Below are 20,707 nucleotides of genomic sequence, written 5' to 3'. Positions count from 1 at the left end.
GACAGGACTAAAGGAAGGCTCTTGCTGCATCCACCTTTATCGAAAAACCTCATAAATTTCAGAGGAGGCTGCAGCATTAAAAACCAGTTAAGTTTCTCCTCTTGCACTTCTCAATGTTTAAATTACTATTTTTCTTTGCTTATCACCGGTTTTAAGCTGAAAGAAGACGGTCTGTATGAGCCCCTGTTTGGACCAAATCAGTTCAAGAACAAGAATGTATTTTCCATACCCTGAATTAACACAAGCTCTGAACTAACTCTTGCTGTGGTACCACCAGAGCCAAGGGAAGTCAAAAGTCTCAGGGGGAACTGGACACACCATTGCCCACAAAACATGTAAGAAAGAAACAGCCAGGAGATTAGAACAACATTAGAAATAATGAACAAACTATAGAATACTGAGCCACCACCATGTCCTCGCCAAACCATCTGCACCAAAATACTGCTAGAATAAATTCTACATTTAACAACCATTCAGACTATGCACTCTTGCACCGATTCCATTAGATATCATGGAGTTAGTAAAAAGCATTATATCATTTCAAAATAAGGAGGCAAAAAATGCATTATATATGTACATGTTTTAATTAATTTTAAAAATGCTCTACATTTAAGGTTAGATTTCAAGGGTTTCCTTATATTGTTTTCTGTTACATTAGATTACACCTGAATAATCTGCATAGTAACTTTAACATTTCTGGTTTCTCTTTTTTGTTTGCTTCATTATGAAAATACCAGTTGCAGGTAGCAATGTAACATCTCAACAACAATCACGATACGTGCAGGATGTCCAGCCAGAAGCATTTCTCAGTTGACTTGCAGTAGCATGGCACTTTATAATTCGTGAATCAATACTTTTTTTAATTATTATTTTTTCTTAAGTTTAATTCAGATGTGGCTCAAGAAGCAAAAACAAACTTTCCTCGCTCAGGCTCAAGTGTGGGGTCAGCTCATAGCTGGCTGCAATCTGCTGCACTGGAGTTGCTCCAGGTTATACCAGCTTGAGGTTCTGGCCTTGGTTTTTATTTTTTTCCCCCCAAAACACACCTGTGTTGCCTTCATGCTTTCCATAACATGAGTGCAAACTTCAGGAATGTGGTTTGAGTCCCTTTGTTAGAGAATCTTAATGAAGTCTGTCCAATGGCTCTGTTCCCCAGCCCAGAGCAGCACACTGGAAAGAGTCCCTTAGAGGGAGGGGGGAAAAAGGGAAGAATAAAAGGAAAAAAGCTAATTTTGCCCCAGTGTTAAACTTGGACATGGGAAGAGTTTCTGTTTCCAGATAATTGGCCCAGCTGTTTAAGAAGGTATTCATATCACCTACTGCCACAGACAGACTCCAAAACATCAATGTCTCCAGAATCCAAAATCTATGTCTCTGCACTTATTATGTTAAAGCCCAACCTTAACGTGCGTGCCTCCATGAAATACCCACAATTAGGTGTTGTGAATACCGTCTCTTACCCCCCCCATTACCTTTCCTCACCTTCAGAAAAAAGTGCTTTTGCTTTTTCTACCTGATATTTGGGCTGTTCGATCCTGTCCCCTATCCCATGTGTTTGTACTGAGATCTGTCCCGAGGAATTTGCACTTGGTTGGCTGTCAGCTTGTGGTGGATATGGTAGGCGCAGAGGGTTATCACGATAACCAATCCCAGTATCAGGCCCAAGATCAGAGGCAGGGTTTCTTCTAACTGCTCCCTCTGGTCCACTGGGCACTTGTGTTCTGCAGGGAAAGAAAGAAAAGGAAGGAAAGAAATGAATGAGATATTGCAAATCTGAAGTGCTGCAGCGGTGAATGGACCTCTCCGGAGTCACAGCTCTGTGCCAGGGGTCCCTGCACAGCAAAAATAGCCACAGCAGCAAGGAGAGACAGCAACTGCCATCGAAGTCCCAGGGAGAACATCGGCTGCTCTGGAGGAAAGTGAAATCACAGTCACAATGCAGGGTTTGGAGGGAGAGGTGACATCTACCAAACCAGCTGACACGGGAAAAAACCTTCCATGCCTCTAAGCTCCTCTTCAGGCCCCTGCCACACCAGGACAGGAATGGCCTTGTTGGGACCAGGACAGTGGAAGTGCAAGTGTCCTGATGGTGGCTGATGAGCAGAAGCAAAACGAGCCTCCCCAGTGTTTTTCTCTTTGTCCTACAAGTCCTCATCATACTCTAATAAACCACTAGAAAATAATAATAACCACAGCTATGATGGGAAAACACTTCCCTAGATAGCTTGCAAAGGTACGGCCACCAAGGTTAGGAAACACATTACACTGGCCAACCCTGGTTCAATTCCCTCACACTTCCAGAGTCTACTGTAGGCCTGAATGACAGGATCGTCATTTACTCTTTTTCCCGCGTGACTCTTGCTCATCCGTGCTGAGGAACAGGCACAGCTGATGCTGCCAAGATGGGGCTGCCACACCAAAATGATGAAAAACGCCAACTCTGGAAAATAAAAATACAAAGAAAATTATGGGGGGCACAGGAGGGACAGTGCTCTGGCCCCTGGATCATCTTCACAGTACAATTGTGCTGAAAACAATGAAAACAGCAATTACTTACAAAAAAAAAAAAAAGGTAAAAAAAGGCTGCATGTTACATGAGCAGATACAAAGGGCACCATTAATTCCTCCCTTCGCTAAAGACCGTCCAGATGGGTTCCCCAGGCAGCTGATCGCAAGACGCGGAGATCTGCGAAAACCACAAACAGCAAAAGCTTTAAAAATCTAACGGCATGTGGTAAAGAGCAGGAAAAACCCAGAGACTGCCCGGGCCCAGGCAGGGGGTGACAGAAGGGCCGTATCTCCAGCAGTGCCCGCACCTCCGGGAGCTCTGTCGTCCTCCCAGCACCAGGCTCGCAGCGATGCCATCAGGAAACATTTCAAGCTGCAAATGAAGTGAAACAAAAACGCAAAAGTGAAATGTGGTCTAACAAAAAAAAAAATGTCCTTTTCTGTTCCAGTTGCTCACTGTTTCACCAGAGGAGTGATTAATCACCAGGACTGTGTTACAGGCGGTTCAGCAATTGCTGCAATGCAGGGGTTTTGTTTGTTTGTATTAGGGAGAAAGGGGAAAAAAAAATCCTGATTATTATTACAGCTCCCAAAATTGGGTTTCTATATCTCTATGAAATTCTTCCTGGTTTAGGCCTGACCAGACTTGCAGCTCCAAGGTAGAGACACAGCGGTACGTTGGCATCCCTGGACCTGACTGCGGGAAAAGCCACACACAGGGCAGTGCTGCGGGGCCGGGGATGCCAGAAAACTGAAACACGCCTGCTGTAAACCCAGCTGAGGGCATTCACCTCTGCTCAAACACAGCAGGTTTGCCTGGGAACCTTTCCTTAAACAACAACGATGCTGTGTCTGCAGAATGGGGTGAACACGGGGGTCTGCAGCCAGTGAAGAAGGCAAAGCTAAAAGCATGAGTGCTGCGATGCGGAGCACTAACCCAACTCTAACACATCTGCTTGCAATATTTGAATTCCCATCTTTTGCCAAATCAAACTGGCTGTAGAGCACGAAATGTGCCAGAGGACGTGGCCAAAACTCCGGTGTCCACATAAAGCCCTGGCTGTATTTAAGTGTCTGAATCAGAACTCAAAAAGGTGTCAATTCCTCCAAGCAGCCAAGGAAGACAGTTCCTTGTCCTGACACTTATAAAGAGGATTAAAAGGAAAAAAAAATCCCACAGCAAAGAAAAAATCAAAGCGAAGCTCACAGTCTCCAGCAGCACATCCACAACCCATGCTGGACCCTGCTGTACCTCCCCGGGCAGAAAGCACTCTGCCCCAGCTCGATTTTAACATGAATGTAATGTTAAACCACATCATTTTACAACAAATAAAACTAACATTTATATAGCATTTCTCATTGCATAGGCACTGAGGTCCACAAAATGGGGGGGGAGATAACAGGCATCATTCTTGGTCTGTCAGGAAAGGAAAATGCAAAGGGAGAGCTGGAGGGGAGGAGGGTTTGCATAAAGTCCGCGGCAGACACAAATTCAGACACTCAACCCCATCAAGCACAGTGTGGGCAGGTAGGCTGCTTGATGCACAGCAAATCAAACACTGTCACACCAGGAACTGCTGTTATTTTAAATCAATGCCTTCTGCAGGAAAACAGCCCTTTCCATCAAATTTTCTTGAGTATTTTGCTTCAAGTCACAGCGATCGCAGCATTTCCCTCAGTCCATGAAAGCAAAAAGCTCTCCGGCAAATTTTAACTACGTGAAAAGTTCAAGTGATGCCAGGAGTTTTGCTACATCCCGAACCCGGTGGGGTCACCCCTTTCCCAAAGAGGTGCCACCCTCCAGCCCCGGTCCCTGCCCCGCTGAACAAAGGCTGCGGGCAGAGACAACGGAGGCGTTTAGGTGCGTTCCTCATTGTTCTTTTGTGCTGCGCTTCCTCCGGCACCGCACAGGACCCAGGCTCACGTACCCACATGGTTTCTATGGTGAGTGCTCATCCAATTTCAGTACTAGGCTACAAAACCACCCAACAGGCCCATTTTCTTGTTTCAGCATCCTTCTGCAGAACAAACAGCAGCAAAGAAGGAAAAAAAACCCAAAAGCAGCAGTTTCCCACAGTCACGACTGCCAAGCCTGAGAAATGATGTTCAGAGGGATGGAAAAACAGCCTGATTGTGTCTGAGATTTTAGATGGACATTTGTAAGCGATTGGCTTAAAAAAGACTGAGTACTTTTTAAAATGTGGCCACATACCTTGCAAAGAGGAGCTACTCGGTGCCAAGGGCCCTTGAGAAAATGTGGCCCTTGCTTGGGATGGCTCAGAGGGAGATGAGGTCTCCCAGGATCCTGGTCCCTAATTTTGTATCAGTATTTTGCATGATTTTGATTAAAATCAAAAGAGTTGACAATTTTTGTGGGGGTCTTTTGCCAATTTCAATGTTCTCACACTCTCTTGATTCAGCTCTCTTTTTACTGATGTTTTAAGCTGAAAAATGTGCACCCATCTTCTGTATTAAGAAAAAATAATTCCCAAGCTCTGAATGGAAAAAACATTCTGCTGCTTCTGTATTGAAAAAGGTAAGTATGTAGAGAGATACATGTACGTTTATATATATATATATATATATATATATATATATTTGTGTATGTATTTGTAAGGGTTGGAAGCAATGTCTTTAAACAGAAAAAAATATAGCATGATTAAACATGAGTTTAATGAGTTTTTAAACATTAATTGAAGCATTCAAAAAATAAAAGCAATCCAATCACTCCCTACAAGCTTTTTAATTTATTCCAGATCAGACAGTGTCAGGACAAATGACAAAACCTTTCCTCCTATTTCTTTGCAGTAAAAGGGCCCTGACCCTCCTGCATCTCAGCAATTCTTCTGCTCTAGCAGGTCTCTTTCTCTATTCTAAAATATTTTAAAATGTTCTTTAGCTTGTCCATAATTAATAGGAATTTTACCTAATGGGAAATTAATGAACCAAAAAGGAGAAGGCTAATTACTGTAATTTAAGATTGGCAGACCCCACAAAGGATCATGCTTTGCCATGCATGTGCCGAGGACACGCTGGTCTGCAGGGCTGGTGGGGACGTGGCATTGGGAGAAGCTTCACTAATAAACCACCTCTCAGGTATTCCTGACCATCCTCTCCAGGTGCTCTTTGCAGGGGAATTCAACAAAGAGAAGCATCATTTAATAATTAGAGCAACAACAAAAAAACCCCAGATAGCTTGACAAAAAAAAGAAACCATGCTTCACATATGTTTAAGGGTTGCTAAACCAACTGGGGTCTCCTCGTGCCACGGAGAAAAAAAACCCCACCTAAACTACAACAAACAAGAGAAAAGAAAACCAAGCCAAAACACAACAACAAAAAAATCACAACAAAATAATTTACTGCCTGATACGAAAGAGCATATAGTGAAAAAGGCAGGTAGTTTCCTTTTGCAATGAACCCCGAGTTTGTTTGTTTTAACTGCGAGCTCTCGGACTTGACAAGTTTGGTATCACAGAGACACAGCAGGTAAAACCCAGTCCAGACTTGCATATTTTAAAGATGCTTTTCTCAGCCTCCAGGGTCTGCCCAGCCAAACCCTGAGTGCAGGAAGCCTGGATCCATCCACAGGAGGGGGGAAAGGATGAACGTGTGCCAAGAAAAAATGACAGGAAAACACAAAATTCTACCTTTTTCTCCCTGTAACCTATGCAAAATGTGGTACTAATTCAATAGAGAAAGAAATGATTTCTGCTCACACATAAAACCTACACTGTACTACACTGGCCTTGCTGTGAGTAATTCAGCCACACAAGGCTCTGCCAGAGCCAGTGTACATAATAGCATATATTTACTACATCAGTTAGAGGAATGTGAGTCATGAGCGTAAGTGCTCAGCTCTAAAATATTTCCCACACGCAAAATAATAAAGCCCCATGATTTTAATGTTAGGCTTGAAAATAACACCACCATTTTCTAGCTCGTTATTAAAAGATTTGGCTATAACAAATTTTATTTGCATCTTGTTACAATAATGGAATTAACTAATTTGTTAAGATAGCACTATAAAAAGGGGACTAGTCTCAAAGCACTAATTCAGGTGAGCATGTTTATAATCCCACATCCAACCGGATGGAAAGGCAGGGGGAGGTCGGGGAGGAGGAGCACCAGGGGTTCCTTAGGATAAAGGAAGGCAAAATCTGCAGGAATTCTGCCCCGTAGCAGTATTACTGCTGACTTCAGTCCAGCCCTTGGACAAGAACAGCACATGTTAACTCACATCTTCTTTTATCCACCATCAACATTAAAGAAACCTAAGAGAAGGAACAGCGTCGGGCGTGTTGGGCACACAAGGCGCCTCACTGAAGTCGCCGTTACTCTTCCTTCACCCTTGCAGTGAGCATTAATCACACTGGAGCTGGCAACACACATCACAAGCATTTCCTACACCCACACAGCCACGAGCTTTCCTCAGTGTGCCACGGCCCTAAAATGCCCCTGCAGCTGTACCGACGCACCTTCTGTGCTGCAGAGGAGACAGCTGAGCCTTGCAGGGCTCCCCAGGAACCAGGTAGTGCTGGGGCTGGCTAGATGAGTCCTTACAGAAGACAATGTACACACAACATCCCATGTTTTGACCAAATAGCAGCTCAGCTGTATTTGTAAAGGCTTTTGGAGGGACCGCAAAGGCAGAGAATGGGTTGGAGGGACTGCAGGGAGCACTAACAACCCGCTGGAGGGAGGAGAAGGACCCAAATTCCTTCAGTACATTGTGAAACCCCAAAGGCTTTGGTAGCATCAGCATCTCAGGGATGCAAGACATGCCTTCGCCCTGCGTCTTACCTTCACTGAAGACAAAATCTGCGGTGATGTCGAAGGGCTGGACGCGCACTTCCGACAGCAAGAGCTGCACAGACTTCTGGTGGTCGCTGGAGATGAGGGAGATGGTTTGCTGCGCCTGGCACTCGTAGGACTTCCCAGCTGGGGTGACCAGGGCAGAGAGTCGGTGCGAGCTGGCCGTGTGCTTGCCGGCTGGCCAAGGGGCAGAAACAGCAGAGGTCAAGTCCCATCTCCAGGGGACCGATGTGACTTTGATAACAAAGCACACAAACCGAACACAAGGTATGCAGGCGGTGTGCAATGCAGCAGCTGCATGCTCCACTGCTCTTAAAGCAGCATTTTCTCCCGGGATGGGACTGTGCTTTTGGCATGACAGCCCCACATAGCCAGGGCAGGTCCCGCACTGGGGTTGCCTGCCTGCAAGCAGGAATGGACGGCTGCAGCGCGTGGTCCTGCTGGCACAAAGGGGAGAGCTGGCTCTGCCACTGCCAGCTACGCTCGTGTCACAGGACTCCAAGTCCATCAAGTCGGAGGAATGGTTTCTATTGACATATATGCAGGTTTCAGATTGTGCTCATATTCCCTGCATTTGGGAAACAGCAACTCCTGTTGTTGCACTTGGGCTCTGAATTCAAGTGGGAAGGAGCAATGCAATTTGGGGACCTCACTACAAAGCAAAACAGGTCCTAACACCTTTCCTGAAAATATGACATGACTGTTTCGCCCAAGTATAAATTACAAGAAAATATCATCCCATTGCATCAAGTTTGTTTTATAAATGACAGCTGAATGCAGCTCAGCAAGGTGGAATGAGGGATGTCTTCCACATCCCGCTCTTCCGCGGCCCTTTGTTCCCTTCCAGCAGCACAGAAAGGCAATCAGTGTTTCGCACTCCAGAGGGTGATGAGGCATGGCCACCACTGTGTTTTGGGGACACAAACAGTAGGAAAACCGATAGGAAAAAACAGCTCCATGTCCGGTGTGCCTTACACCACAAACCCTTAGAGCACCGTTCACTGGAGTTTGAAAATCTTGCGGAAGAACAACTTGCAATGACCGTATTTCAATTTTCAATACAAGACTGCTCATTTCTGAGCAGAAATAAGACAAAAATAAAATGAAAGCAAAAAATAGGAAACCCACTGAGAAAAGAGGAGGCTGTTGGGTGTGGAGCACAGATATTGATGTGTAGGAGTATGCATACTGATGTCGATGTCATTGTTATATTGGGAACCACTGCTTTCCTACGTATTCAACCAACATCAAAACTGAGGCAATAATTAACCTTAAAAAACATCAAGATGCTGGTCCCTCTGGAAAGGAGAAAAATTTTTCCAGACAGGTAGCACCCTTCCCCACTACCCACCCCATCAGACCCCTGAATGCCATCGCGGGTGGGGCCCAGGGCCATGCAGCAAATGGGCAGAGGTTGGGCTCTCTCTCCTACTGCAACTGCGGTGATTAAAACAAAAAACACCACAAGCAAGCAAGCAAGCAAGCAAGCAAGCAAACAAACAAAAAAAAACCCACACCAAAACCAAACCACTGCCAATAACAAAAAGGGAAAAAATTAATATGCGCTTTAAAATTGGCACCTAGCATCAGAAGGGTTTGTTTTGGTTTTTTTTTTTTCCCCCCTGTGAAACTGCTTTTCAGAGCGTAGCCCACGGGGTGTCTGTGTTCTTCCCCCTGCCCTGAGTTCATCAGATCCCCAGAATCTGCTTTAAATCCCGTCCCCTCGGGGCACTTACGGCTGACGGCGTCCTTGAAGTAGGTGCGCTCAGAGGTGTCGTAGGTGAACTGGATCCGGCTGAGCCTCCAGAAAGCCTCCTGTCCCCGCGACGTGTTATGCCCCTCCTGCCGAGACAGGGCCGATCAGGACCCCCGGCAATGCCGCTGTACACCCCCCAGCTCCCAGGCGTGCGGGGGGAGCCCCGTACCTTCAGGAAGAAGAGTTTGAGGGTGTACGCTTGCTCCAGCCAGGAGATTTCCAGCTCTGACTCGCTGGTGCCGCACTTGCCCTTCATCTCGGCTCCCCGCGACAGCGGGATATCGGCTTGTTCTGTGATCAGCTGCAAACAAGGACTGGGGCTCAGGGGGGCGGCCCCGGTGTCCCCCCGGGTGTCCACAGTCCACCCTCCCTTCCCAGCCCCGGCTGAATATCGTCAGAGGGGATAAAGGACTTTCCAAAAGTACGGGCGGATTTCCCTCCCCCCAGCACCGGTCCTACCGTAACAACGAGCAGCGGCTCCGCGGTTGCGGCTGCAGCGCTGCCAACGCGGGTCCCGGTCGCCCCCTGGCCACCCCATAGCCCCGGCCCCGACTCACATCCACGTAGTTGCTGGCCCACACATCGTACGGGACGATGAACTTGGCGGCGAATTCTGCCATGAGACAAGTCGTTCGGTTTTCCCGCACCACGAAAATGTCCTTTTCGGGGTTAGGGGAGAGCCCGGATAGATTTTCAACTTCTTGCTCGGCAGCCAGGTGAGCCGCGGCATCTGCGGGCAGAGAGGCGCTGAGCGGCGGCTGCACCCGCGGCCTTTTGCCCTAAGCCTTTACCTTAACATCCCCTCCACTACCCCCGAGCCCGCTGGAGTAAGCTCCCCAGTCACCATAGGGCGTCCCTATCGCGACACAGCCGGCAGTGGAGACGGGGCAGCCAGTGGTAGTGAAGTAGGACCGGCGCTCTAGCAGCGCCGGGTCTGCCTCAGCGGCTGCCTTATCGCGACAGGGCTCCTCCGTGTCGCGACTTGCCGCCGCGGTACTCACGCAAGAGGAAGAGCAGCCCCGGGAGGCGCCCCCCAGCCATCCTCCCTGCTTGGCCCCGGCGTGTCCGCGGCTGCTGCTCCTCCGAAAGGGTCCGCTCCGGAGGAGAGAAAGAAAAAAGAAAGGGAAAAAAAAAAAGAAAAAGAAAACGAGGTTGGAGGAAAGCTGAAACACCTCAACACCTCCTTTCTCAGGAGCTGCACAGGCTGCAAAAGCACTGTGCTGCGGAGCGGCGGGGAGGAGGGACGGGGAAGAGTGTGTGGGTGTGCGGGGAGGAGGAGGGGAGATGCCGGCGGAGCTGACGGAGGCGCCCACGCCGAGGGACGGGGCGTACGCGGAGGCAGCGGGGGGAGGAGGGATTCCCCCCCCGCTCCGGCATTCGAGACCCCGCCAACCCCCGCGGAAGGGATCCCGGTGGAGGGAGGAAGGAGCTGGGGACCCCTGGGCCACCCCGACGTGCCGCTGTAGCGGAGCTGAACCGCACTGAGCGCCCCCCCTCTTCCCCGGGGCACAGTGCGGGGCCGGGTCCCCCTTTCCCCCCCGGGTCCTGCTGCTCACCCTTCCCCTTCAGAGCCGCGCCAGCCGGCTGCTCCCGCAGGACAACCGCTGTCCCGGGGCAGCACCGCTAGAGAGGCGAGCGAACCGCTAAACCGGGACAGCGGAGGGGGTGGAGGAGGGGTTATCTAGTCCAGCGCCGGCTGCTCACGGAGCGCCAGTAATTTTCGTGAAGGCGAATAGCTGGCTCGTGTTTTAATTTAGAAAGAAACGTGCAGCTATTTTTGTATGGCAAGGTCAGAAACAAAGCCGGCAGTCTTTTGTAAACGGCCATCAACACACCTGACCTCTTAACGTGTCGTGACATACCATAAAACACACCGTAACATAAAACATATCATCACGTAGCAAGTGGAGTAGTCCCGATAGCGCCGAGAAGACGCATTAAAACAATCAACGCTGCGCCTACGCGGAACGTTATGGGGCAAAGGGAAGTGGGGGGGTCCGGCACACCGTGGGGGTGCGTGTCGGAGGTGCGACACGGGGGAGCTGTGCCGGGGTGCTGGGAAGAGTTTGTCTCCGCCCGGCGCTGAAGGCAGAAGGGGCTGCAAGGCGGGTTGCAGAAAAGCACCGCGCACCCCATCCCTGTCGGCCTCTGGGGAGGAGGGGGCAGAGGGGTGTCCCGAGGAGGAGCCGGCGTGTTCCCAGCCCAGAGCGCCCTGCAGAGCTGCCGGTTCTCCCCCAGGGCCCTGTAAACGGCAGACGAGCCCCGGCTGCCCTCACCGCCCACCGCCTGCTCCCGGAGCCCCGCCGACACTCTCCCGACAGCCCCGCACCTCCCGGCTTTCACCTTTCTCTTTTTTGCCGGGCCATGCAGCGTTAAAACATTTTTTTTTTTTTTCCACTGCTCATCGGGAGCTTTTATGGTCCTTTAATAGGCTCCCGCCCTCGACCCGACCGAGGGGCACATCCGAATACTCACAATATACAGAAACACAAGTTCCCGGAAAAGCGATGAACAGGAGCCTACTACTAAAGATTTTTTTTTTGCTAAAAGCCAAAGGGACAGCAGCTATTTGGCATGTGTGGCGTTACACGGATTCACTAGCAATTCGCATTTCTAGTCCAGGAAAAGGAGTCTGGAGGAAACAGACCAGGGTTTTGCAAAGCAAGGAATTACAAGGTGAGTTTTGACTGTGGGAAGCTGCCCTTTCTCTGCCAGGGCACCCCTGCACAGAGGGGTTTTCTTGTTGGGAACTACCTCTTTAAAATAAAAGCAGATACTGAAGGAACATATTGATTTCTGTAACTATGCTGTTGAAATTCCAATTCTGCTTGCTGTACATATTAAATATTATGTCCTGGTCATTTCCCCTCTCTCCTGTTTCATGATAAAGAGTCATTCCTGCCCCCCAAAATAAAGCCAGACCTATGTCAGTCATGGTACAAGATTAACCTGGAGATAATACTTGCAGGAGACTATATAAAGGAAAATAAATTCTATGAGAGGCTTTTAGAACTGCAACACACTCCATTTTTGTGGTGATTTTAATACCTGGCTTCCTCGGGTCTTTCACTGATGACCTCAGTATTTAACTAGCGTGTATTTCCTCCTCTAGCCCCCTATTTAATTACCTTTTTTTTTACCTTTCTAGGTAGATTCTAAATCTCCAAATAAATATACAATGCTGAGCAGCTGCTCTTGCATCCAGCCCATGTAGGAGGGTACAACAGGGAGCAGCTGGAAAAGAGCAGCTGTCGTAGAGATATGGGCCAGCCTGACCCCCAGCCCCCCGAGCCCCAGAGCACCGTGCTCTCCCAGCACCCGCCAGCTGCACAGCACAACAAAAAAGCCTTCAGCTTTGGTGGCAATCCTCACTCCCAGCCTGCAGAGCCACATTTATCCCACTCTCCATAGCAAAAAAAAGGTCTAAGATTTCTTAACACCAAGAAAACACCAAAACATTGACAGAGAAGAAAGGTCTCACCTGATGGAGCCAGTGCAGCATTAGCTGACCTGAAATTCTGTGACCAGGGCCAATTCAATGGTCAGATTGGATCACCTGGAGCCAGCTTAGCCTCAGCTGTGGAGACTGCCTATCTCTGAAGGCTGAATCCCGCTTGCTACCCCCAGACAACAATAACTCTTACCAGCCTCCTCGCAGGGAGCACGCAGCGCGGTGACAACAGGGCTGCAGCACTGGGACCACCGCTGGCACATCCCTGGCAGCAGGTTTTTCTGGCCAAGCGGCTCTGGGGTGCATCTGCTGCTGGCAGCCGCTTTCACCGGCAGCCTGTGGGCAGCAGCATGTGGAGTCTGCAAGGAAATCAGCCCCGGAGGGGTATTTTGGGTCTCCAGCAATGCAGTTTGACTGCACTCGAGTGGGGCAGGAGTTAAACTGACCCTTATCTGGAAACAGTCCAGTTAATGACCAACAACCCCTAAATTACTGGACATGAAAGAATAGCAGTGCTGCCTGTGAGGCCAGGGTGTCATGACCCTTCCCATCACAGCTGCACTGAATTTATCTAAAGAGATTCAGAGAGGGAGAATCTGCCACTTCCCTCGACGAAACCTCAGTGAAGTGGAATCCATCACCCAGGTAGAGAACGACATTTTAAACTGCTTTAACTTAGTATCAATGTTCAAATTGATTAGCCTATTTCATCTCAAATGAAAGTCTCACCTCATTACATTAGTGGCCAAACTTCAAATATATTTTGAATCAAATAGTACTTACACAGCATTTCAAAATACTTAGCTGACAAAATTCATAGCTTAATTTCAAATTACTGTCTGTGTTTTATGCTAAATTGTCAACGGATGAAATATGTAACAGTTCTGGGAGCTGAGGCTACCCAGATCCCCAGTTTCACAGAAGCACATTTTGTCTCTGACTTGATAAATGTCTTGCTCCTGGCTGAGCAGTGAGCGCAGACTCAGAATAAGGCTGTGAACAGTATTTTCTAGCCTTCCAAAACCAGCTTATTCCCTGATGCACAGGATACTCACCAGGGAATTAAGACAGGCAGGTTTGATTTGCATCAGAGAGGGAAGTGAACTGAACCCAGCTCCTCCATTTCCAGTTAATTCTGTAACAGGCAGGGCAGTGTTTTCCAGCCAGACTGTGAGCCTAAGAAAACTGGTAATGTTCAATGCTTCACCATCCGTATCTGGTCTGTCATTTGCTTCTCCTTACTGGCTACAAACCACTGCAGTGGGCAACAGTATAAAATTCCAGCTCACAGCACTGTCCCCGCCAACTTTGTTTTAGAATACATTTTTAATTAAAAATATGTATATATATATATCTATAAATAAAAATCACTGCCTTTTGTGATCCTGTTCAGCGTGCTCTGAGACTGCTGCTGCTCCCAGCTCCCTCCCTCCAGACCCCGAGGACAAGCCAAGCTTAGAGAGCAGGAGAGCTGCTCCCAGTGGTGCAGGCACACACAACTTGTCTTTATAACACTACAGATTGGAAAGAGCCGAAGGTGCCTCTCTATGTTAAGCGGCATCAGACTGAGGATTCTGAATAGGCATCACAAGCTTAAATCCTGTCTTAAACCCCTGAAGACTTCACTGACCTCTCTCAGTTGCGTTCTCAAGGTAGTGCTGCTATACTGTACTCGGCTTGCTGCATCTCAAGGTAGGGCTGCTACACTGTACTCGGGTAGTTCTGCAGTGCTGCGAGGAACAATGCTGCGCAATTCTCCTAGCACTTAAAAGAAATAAGACTCCTTTGAATAAATAAGCTGTGATAGAAGTATATTTACACTATGTACATTTTTACAGGAAATAAAACGTACTAAAAAACTGTAAGTAATAATACCACCACCCTACAATTCAGTCAAAACTAAAGGTTTCAAATTTTTAAGGTTTTTATTAGAGAAGTTGAAAGTTTCATCTCAGGACTGACAGTAACATAATTATCTCTTTTCATTTATTTTGTTTATAGGAATATGTAGAATTTGTTTGTACAAGCATATACAACAAAGTAATTGGTGCTTAGTAGATTGAAATCAGGAATCTGATTTGTTCTAAACTACCAGTTTTCCATGCAGTCATCTTTGAATTGGCAGCATGGACAAATTCCAAGTGGAATGCTTACATGCATTGTTTTGCGATATAACTACAGCAAGCCCTGGAAACATGCAAATTAACACACTAGCAATTTTTTTTATATCTAATGGACATAAAAAGGTTATTCCTGATATGAAATTCTGAAAATCTGCATAAATACTTCTGTGTAAAATTAAATTAGTTATGTACTTTTCTTTTACTACAAGTATCAAGAATGCCCACGTAATTAATATACACACATATATATAGAGAGACCTTGTTATGCTAAAAGTCTTTGTAATTAATCAAACAATATTCTGTGCCATACATTTATTCAGTATTTACCAGCTAGTAGAATGACTGTGGTCATATAGTAGGCATTACAGTCTTAGTAGCGTTTGTATCACATGCAAACATACTCTTAGCATTTCTGGTGACTAATTTTATCACGTGGCAACATGTATGTGATTTTCTACAGTGTTGTGATTCTGAAGTGTATAAATACTTTTTACATTTTCACAGTTACAAACTTTTTGCCAAAAGCCATTTAAACAATCTTTAAGTTACAATGAACTGTAGTTTCTGGGATCTGCAGCAACAGGATCAAAATGCAATTTCTATACAAGCTATGTAGGATGTAAACTTTTCTTAAAGTGCCTAATATGTAATTCCTTAGAGCACTGATCAGTTTTGGCACAAATACACTGTATTTCCCTCACACTAACCATTGCAGTAACTTTTACAGGACATTGGCAACTTTCAGACGTGATAGAGTTGATATGGCACTTGTGAATGACATCATTGGACTGCAGAAATATTCTGTCAAGTTAGTGTTACAGTTGATGAATTTGGCCCATGACTTTGTACATATTGTATTGTATTTTCGAATATACACAGTTGACTTTCAACTGCCTACTGTCTGCTGCCTGAAAAATACTTTGAAATATAATTTAAAGCTGACCAAACTCAACTCCTTACTATACTGATTATTATGGTGACTTAGCAGAAGATCCAGTTCAATGGGCTTGATGACACCAGGTGCTGAGCATCTGACGAGTCGTTGCTTGTCGGGATCTGGCAGCGTGGAGTTTCTACACAATACATCACACATGAGAACACAAATGGTAAATAACATGACTACAGTTTCATTGCCATTTGAGATGATGCTAAAAATATCTGTTGTGTTTCAAAGCTTTGATTGTGTAATTCTGATGCAGGCAAGCTGCCTGTTGAGATACAGAAAGGAATACAGGACTAGGTTTAAAAACTGTCTTCGTCTTCCAATTAGTGTTTTTCCGAACAAAAGAAATTCTTATAGTGGAAATCCAACAAAGGAAATTCAGTGCCCAGTGTTAAAAAAGAAATAATGCAAACCTTATGACTGGTGGTCCGTAGCTACATTTTATATATTAAAAAAAAAAAAAAAGAAAAAAAGCCCACTTTTCAATCTCAGCAACGTTACTTTGAATTTTGCTCTCATTTTTAGGATGCTGTGTTCTCCAACTTCAGTTTGCTTGTTGAGGCTTTAGACCACTGTTGCTGGCCTGCGATCCATCTCTGCTTCCAGCTTCACCATCTGCTGCATCTCCTTTGCCTGCAATCCAAAATAACCGCATGAAGCACTGCGTTAGACCATTTGTTCAAAATCAAGCACATGTTTTATATGAGAGTGTCTGAGTGAAACACAGGCAAAACACACTGAAGATATATGTAATAACATTCTGTGTGTGTCCCCCCACCCTGTCATTCTGTATTCAAAAAGAGATTTAATTCTTATGTCTACAAAGTCTTGGGATATATTTGTGATCCTATTCCAAGACTCATGGGTTGATTTTCTGAAGGAAGTGTATAATGAAATGCAGAAGCTCCAATTATGGGGAAGAAAACTAGGCAGATGCTGATTCGACTGTTTCTCCTGACAGGAAACGTCTCTGGGAATGTCTGCTTCCCGGCTTCTGTGCGAGTACCGCGATGTGCTACCTCCTGAAACGTTTAGGAGTTAATCTATGACCTGGACTCGTTTCTTCCATAAAGACATTGAACGACAAAATTCAATCAGTGTAACATCTTCCTTGCAGTAGGCAAGATTTTTCAAGTAGTAGTTTTTAAAATACTATTTTTTTAAAAATAATCTCCTACTGGCCAGCATATCCTTATGATTACAGATGTGGCATTTTTCACCTCAGGATTGGACTACTGCTGTATGCTCCATGGGATTACACACACCGAATCCACCTGAAACCGTATCCAAATGCGTTGTGCAGGATACAGCAATGAACGGATGCCAGATCTCACTATAAACTCCTAGTGCCTCGGGCTTTGCAAGCAGAGTTAAAGCACTTGATATAAATGGTAACTGGCTTGGGAATTCCCTGCTTAGAGAGAGCATTTTAAATTCCCTTCCTCTCCCTCTCTCTCTCTTTTTCACGGATGTGCACACATGCACACTTACTCCTCCTGTGGCTCAGTTACAGATTAGAAGTTGTGCTTTGGTTTGAAACTCTGCAGTTTAAAGCAACTGGGAGTCACCATTTCATTTTCTCTGAAGTCTCTCCATCTGGGAAGTTATTCAAATCCAAATGACTCCGAATAAATTGACCCAGAGGGCAAGCTAACCCATCTATCTTTACAACCAAGCTCCTGAGGATTAGGACAGGTTTAGGAAAAGGCAAACCAAGCTAATATTTCCTTTGGTGTAACGGCTTTGTGTCCATCATGCAGGGAAGAATGGTTACTGGACTTGACTTATATGAACTAAGTTCCTCAAAAAGTTGTAAATGTCACTTAGATAGGGAACTTTGCTATGCAAGTTCTTACTTAAGAAGTCACCTATTCTGGATGTGCAAACACATATCTGCATACACAAAAATGAGCAGATGTAGATCTAAAGTAATAAGATGCACAGCTATTCCCTTTGCAAGGTAAATGTGGGTCTGTGCAGATGTGATATATGTGCCTGCTTGAAAAATCTAGTCCTGTACTTACATAATAATCATCATCATGGGGAAAAAAGTAATTATGATAATAGCAAAACAACTGTCATAAATATGATTAAAAATTAATCAACACTCTCCATTTAAATGAGTTAAAAGCTTAAAAGTAATGAAGAAATAATCTTAACATGAAAATATGGAAACATAATAAATAAATCGATATGTACAACCTCTTCTGAAATGTTGGCTGGATTTTGCTTGCATGTGAAATGAAATTCCAGATAAACCAAAACCTTGTGGTTGTTTCTTAGTGACTCACACATTTCAGGCTTGTGACTTAACTACTGGCACATAGTGTCCTATAAACATTCTGCATGCCAATGTATGGCATACGGAATTATTTTAGAGATAACCTGGCTTCGAAGAGCACATTAGCGTAGGACCAGGATGCTCTTTTTTGCTAGTCTGAGGCTGGTTCAGACAGTGAATTCTGATGTGAACACACAATCACAGCACTTGACGACGAGCCTTCTAGAAGGCAGCATTGAAACTACAGTGAATTCGTGAAGCGAGGGGCAACTAATGGACTCTGCTTTCAAGATGCCTGCTCTCTAGTGAGATCTAGGACAGCTAAGAACCATATACAGTAAAAGACAAATACCTTTTTTTTTTTTTTCCCTAGCCTAATGAATACATTTTTCCCTCTTTATATATCTGTAAATAAATGTTGTTAAAGTGGGTGCTGTCACACTCACTGGTACAAGATGTTATCAATTCAAGAAAGTAATTCAGATCAGGCAGTACTGTACAACTGGATTTTCAAGCCTAACACAACTATTTCCCTTGGTAAGACAGGGGTTAACAGAGATTTCTGTGAGTAACGATTATTTAGGAAGCCACAGCAGCACAGCCACACAGTAGGTATAGTTGCCATGTCTTGTAATGTGTTGGATTTTAAAGTGAATTTTAAAGTGCTGGAAGCATTTTTTCTTTAGATACTGAAAAGCTATTTCTAGCCATCTATTCTATATTTTGCTATTCTTAGCACGGAAATACTTATTTTATTACCATACTGATTTATGTGGATACTCTTTGTCTGACTATCAGCATTAGCAGTAAATCATATGTATGTTAACACTAAAATAGTTTTCTTAGATCAATAGACACTTCTCATAGACACAGTGTAGAACTCTGAGCTTATCTTTCAGTAATGACAGCTAATGTACAATATAAGTTAATCTCTAAATATTTCCTCTGCACATTACTGGTCACGTGCATCTGAATTTGAGAGGCTGAAGTACAAAATACTGTTCACATTGTGTCAGGATCAAATACCTGTGTGCAAACAAGATTAACATTGTGTTCACTATGTCAATGGTACTTCCCAATAGTTGCATTTACAAGAAGGGCTCCAACGATAATGATTTAATTTAGAAGGAAAGCACACTGAAATAATTGCTTATTATACGTCCATCCTACCTTGTGTTTGAGACACTGCATGACAGGATTTCAAAAGCTGTTTGTACAAAAATAATAATGTCAAAATTGAGTAATACAACAAGAAGCAAATTAAATGAATGAAAACTGAAGCGAGATTGAAAAATTAATGCAAGAAAAACATACATAAACCAAAACAAATTTAAATTCATAACAGTTTGTACTGAAGGCTGTTTCCACCCGTAATTCTACTTTTCTACATTGTATATTTGTATGAAAAATTTCTCCTCTTGCTTGATCCGGGAAAAAAAAAAATATATCATGTTTTGAAATTCTCATTAAACAAATACCACCTTTATCTCGATCCAGATAGCCTTCATATATTGATGTATATAACAACAAAACCAGACCCAGCTGGGGGTTTGCACTGGTGCACTTTTGGGTCTAAAAGGAAGTGGTCAAAACAGCAGGTATGAAAATCTATGCTCTGATGGATCAACTTAGAGGGAGTTAAAAAGCTGGTAAGGACTATCCCTGTGGCAGAGGCAACCACAGGCCCACACAAAAGTGATAACCAGCACGTGAATGACCTCACTGCATTTAATCACTGATGACTTAACATGACTTAATCTCTGCACTGAAGTGGATTATGAGCAAGCTCATGTAGGCTGTTACCATTGCTCAGCAGTGGAAGCTGTAACCTCAGGCGAGAGAAGTATCTAATTGCTGAAAGAGGTGACTCCTTTAATGACTCACACTTAATTCCCAGCAATCCCTCTCCCTTATCTGTTACGTGTTTATCACACTGTGGTTAAAAGCACAACTACAATAATTCCTCATTGTCCTTATGTTTTTAAGAAATGGATTCAAAGCCCTCTGAAGCCAATGGAAAGAAACCACTGAAAATATTAATACCTATCTCTGGATTAAGCCCATCATTTTTTGTCAGCTAGCAGAGTTTACAGGGAGTTCTCCATCATGCTCTCTATAGTGATGCTACAGATCCATTGTAGCCCAGTTACCTCCCCCAGGTTCCTGTCCCCCCTGCCTTTTGATTATGTGCAGATATTGCTCAGGAGCAGACTGACTGACAGATCCGTTCACACTGGATGTTAGAGATGGCATCTACAGACACCTCGAGAGGGAACAGACTAGGAATCTTGGTTGTTGTGCAGAAGGGAGGTGATCGGAAGACAGGACCATGGTGGCTGGGGCTTGGTGGCAGCAGCTGCCTGTGATCCTACGTGCTGTCACCTCTCTACAAGTTCCCAGGCTGCAGCTTTGGGGCTATATGATTCTCTCCTGACAGTGGAAATACCTGATTTGCATGTTCTCCTCTCTTCCCTCGCACTCTGCTGGACGGCTTTAATTCATACTATCTGCCAGAGAGTTCAAGTTCTGAACATTTAATAAACGAAGTACATAACCCTTGAAAGTAATGGGTATTAAACGCACCCCTTCACTCTCGTCTCGCTGAACTTCTGGGTACGTTTCCCTTGCAGTTTTACATTTGTCTAAGTGCAGTACTGCAAGTTCATGCAGTTATTACAGCTCTGCTGGCTCAACCAAGGGAACTGCTCAGAACATAGCACTGCTTCTACCAGAAAGACAATTAGAATTTTCCTTTCCTTGCCAAACAGTTTTTCAATTAAAAAAAAAAGAGAGCTTATAAACTAGCAAAATAATAAGGTATTTTAATTAG

General features: G+C 45.1%; 2 protein-coding genes across 15 annotated transcripts in view; both read right to left on the bottom strand.

The window, feature by feature from the left end:
• Positions 1–561: 561 nt before the first annotated feature.
• LAMP5 (lysosomal associated membrane protein family member 5) lies at positions 562–14,358 on the bottom strand. 2 transcript variants are annotated; one of them, XM_071805676.1, is made up of 7 exons: positions 14,161–14,358; positions 10,081–12,889; positions 9,637–9,809; positions 9,249–9,380; positions 9,060–9,165; positions 7,312–7,500; positions 1,600–2,440 (listed from the first exon to the last, which is right to left on the bottom strand). In XM_071805676.1, exons 2-7 carry the CDS (start codon positions 10,118–10,120, stop codon positions 2,217–2,219), a joined length of 864 nt encoding a protein of 287 aa, XP_071661777.1. In that variant the 5' UTR covers positions 10,121–12,889; positions 14,161–14,358; the 3' UTR covers positions 1,600–2,216. The 2 variants fall into 2 exon arrangements, with proteins under 2 accessions (XP_065689824.2, XP_071661777.1); XM_065833752.2 differs by lacking the exon at positions 14,161–14,358 and having other exon boundaries at positions 562–1,721; positions 10,081–10,649.
• Positions 14,359–14,436: 78 nt separating this feature from the next.
• The window catches only part of PLCB4 (phospholipase C beta 4), a 183,742-nt gene continuing 177,471 nt past the window's right edge, over positions 14,437–20,707 (bottom strand). For 11 of the 13 annotated variants that reach the window (XM_065833746.2, XM_071805673.1, XM_065833749.2 and 8 more), the window contains 2 exons: positions 19,048–19,084; positions 14,437–16,229 (listed from right to left, as the gene is read on the bottom strand). In XM_065833746.2, the coding sequence (XP_065689818.1) occupies positions 16,141–16,229; positions 19,048–19,084 (126 nt within the window). In that variant the 3' untranslated portion in view covers positions 14,437–16,140. The remainder of the gene's footprint in view (positions 16,230–19,047; positions 19,085–20,707) is intronic. The other 2 variants (XM_071805675.1, XM_071805674.1) reach the window with 1 other exon arrangement.

This window comes from Patagioenas fasciata, chromosome 3 (assembly GCF_037038585.1).
Source record: "Patagioenas fasciata isolate bPatFas1 chromosome 3, bPatFas1.hap1, whole genome shotgun sequence".
NCBI classification, from domain to species: Eukaryota; Metazoa; Chordata; class Aves; order Columbiformes; family Columbidae; genus Patagioenas; species Patagioenas fasciata.
Note: the sequence above shows the minus strand (reverse complement) of the source record. Positions and strands in the feature narration are given on the sequence as shown.

Coding starts and splice junctions, on each gene's coding strand:
- LAMP5 (XM_071805676.1), bottom strand. CDS start 10,120: ATGGCTGGGGGGCGCCTCCCGGGGCTGCTCTTCCTCTTGC. Junction 9,810..10,080: donor GGGGCTGCTCTTCCTCTTGC/GTGAGTACCGCG, acceptor CTCTGCCCGCAG/ATGCCGCGGCTCACCTGGCT. Junction 9,166..9,248: donor TCAAACTCTTCTTCCTGAAG/GTACGGGGCTCC, acceptor CTGTCTCGGCAG/GAGGGGCATAACACGTCGCG.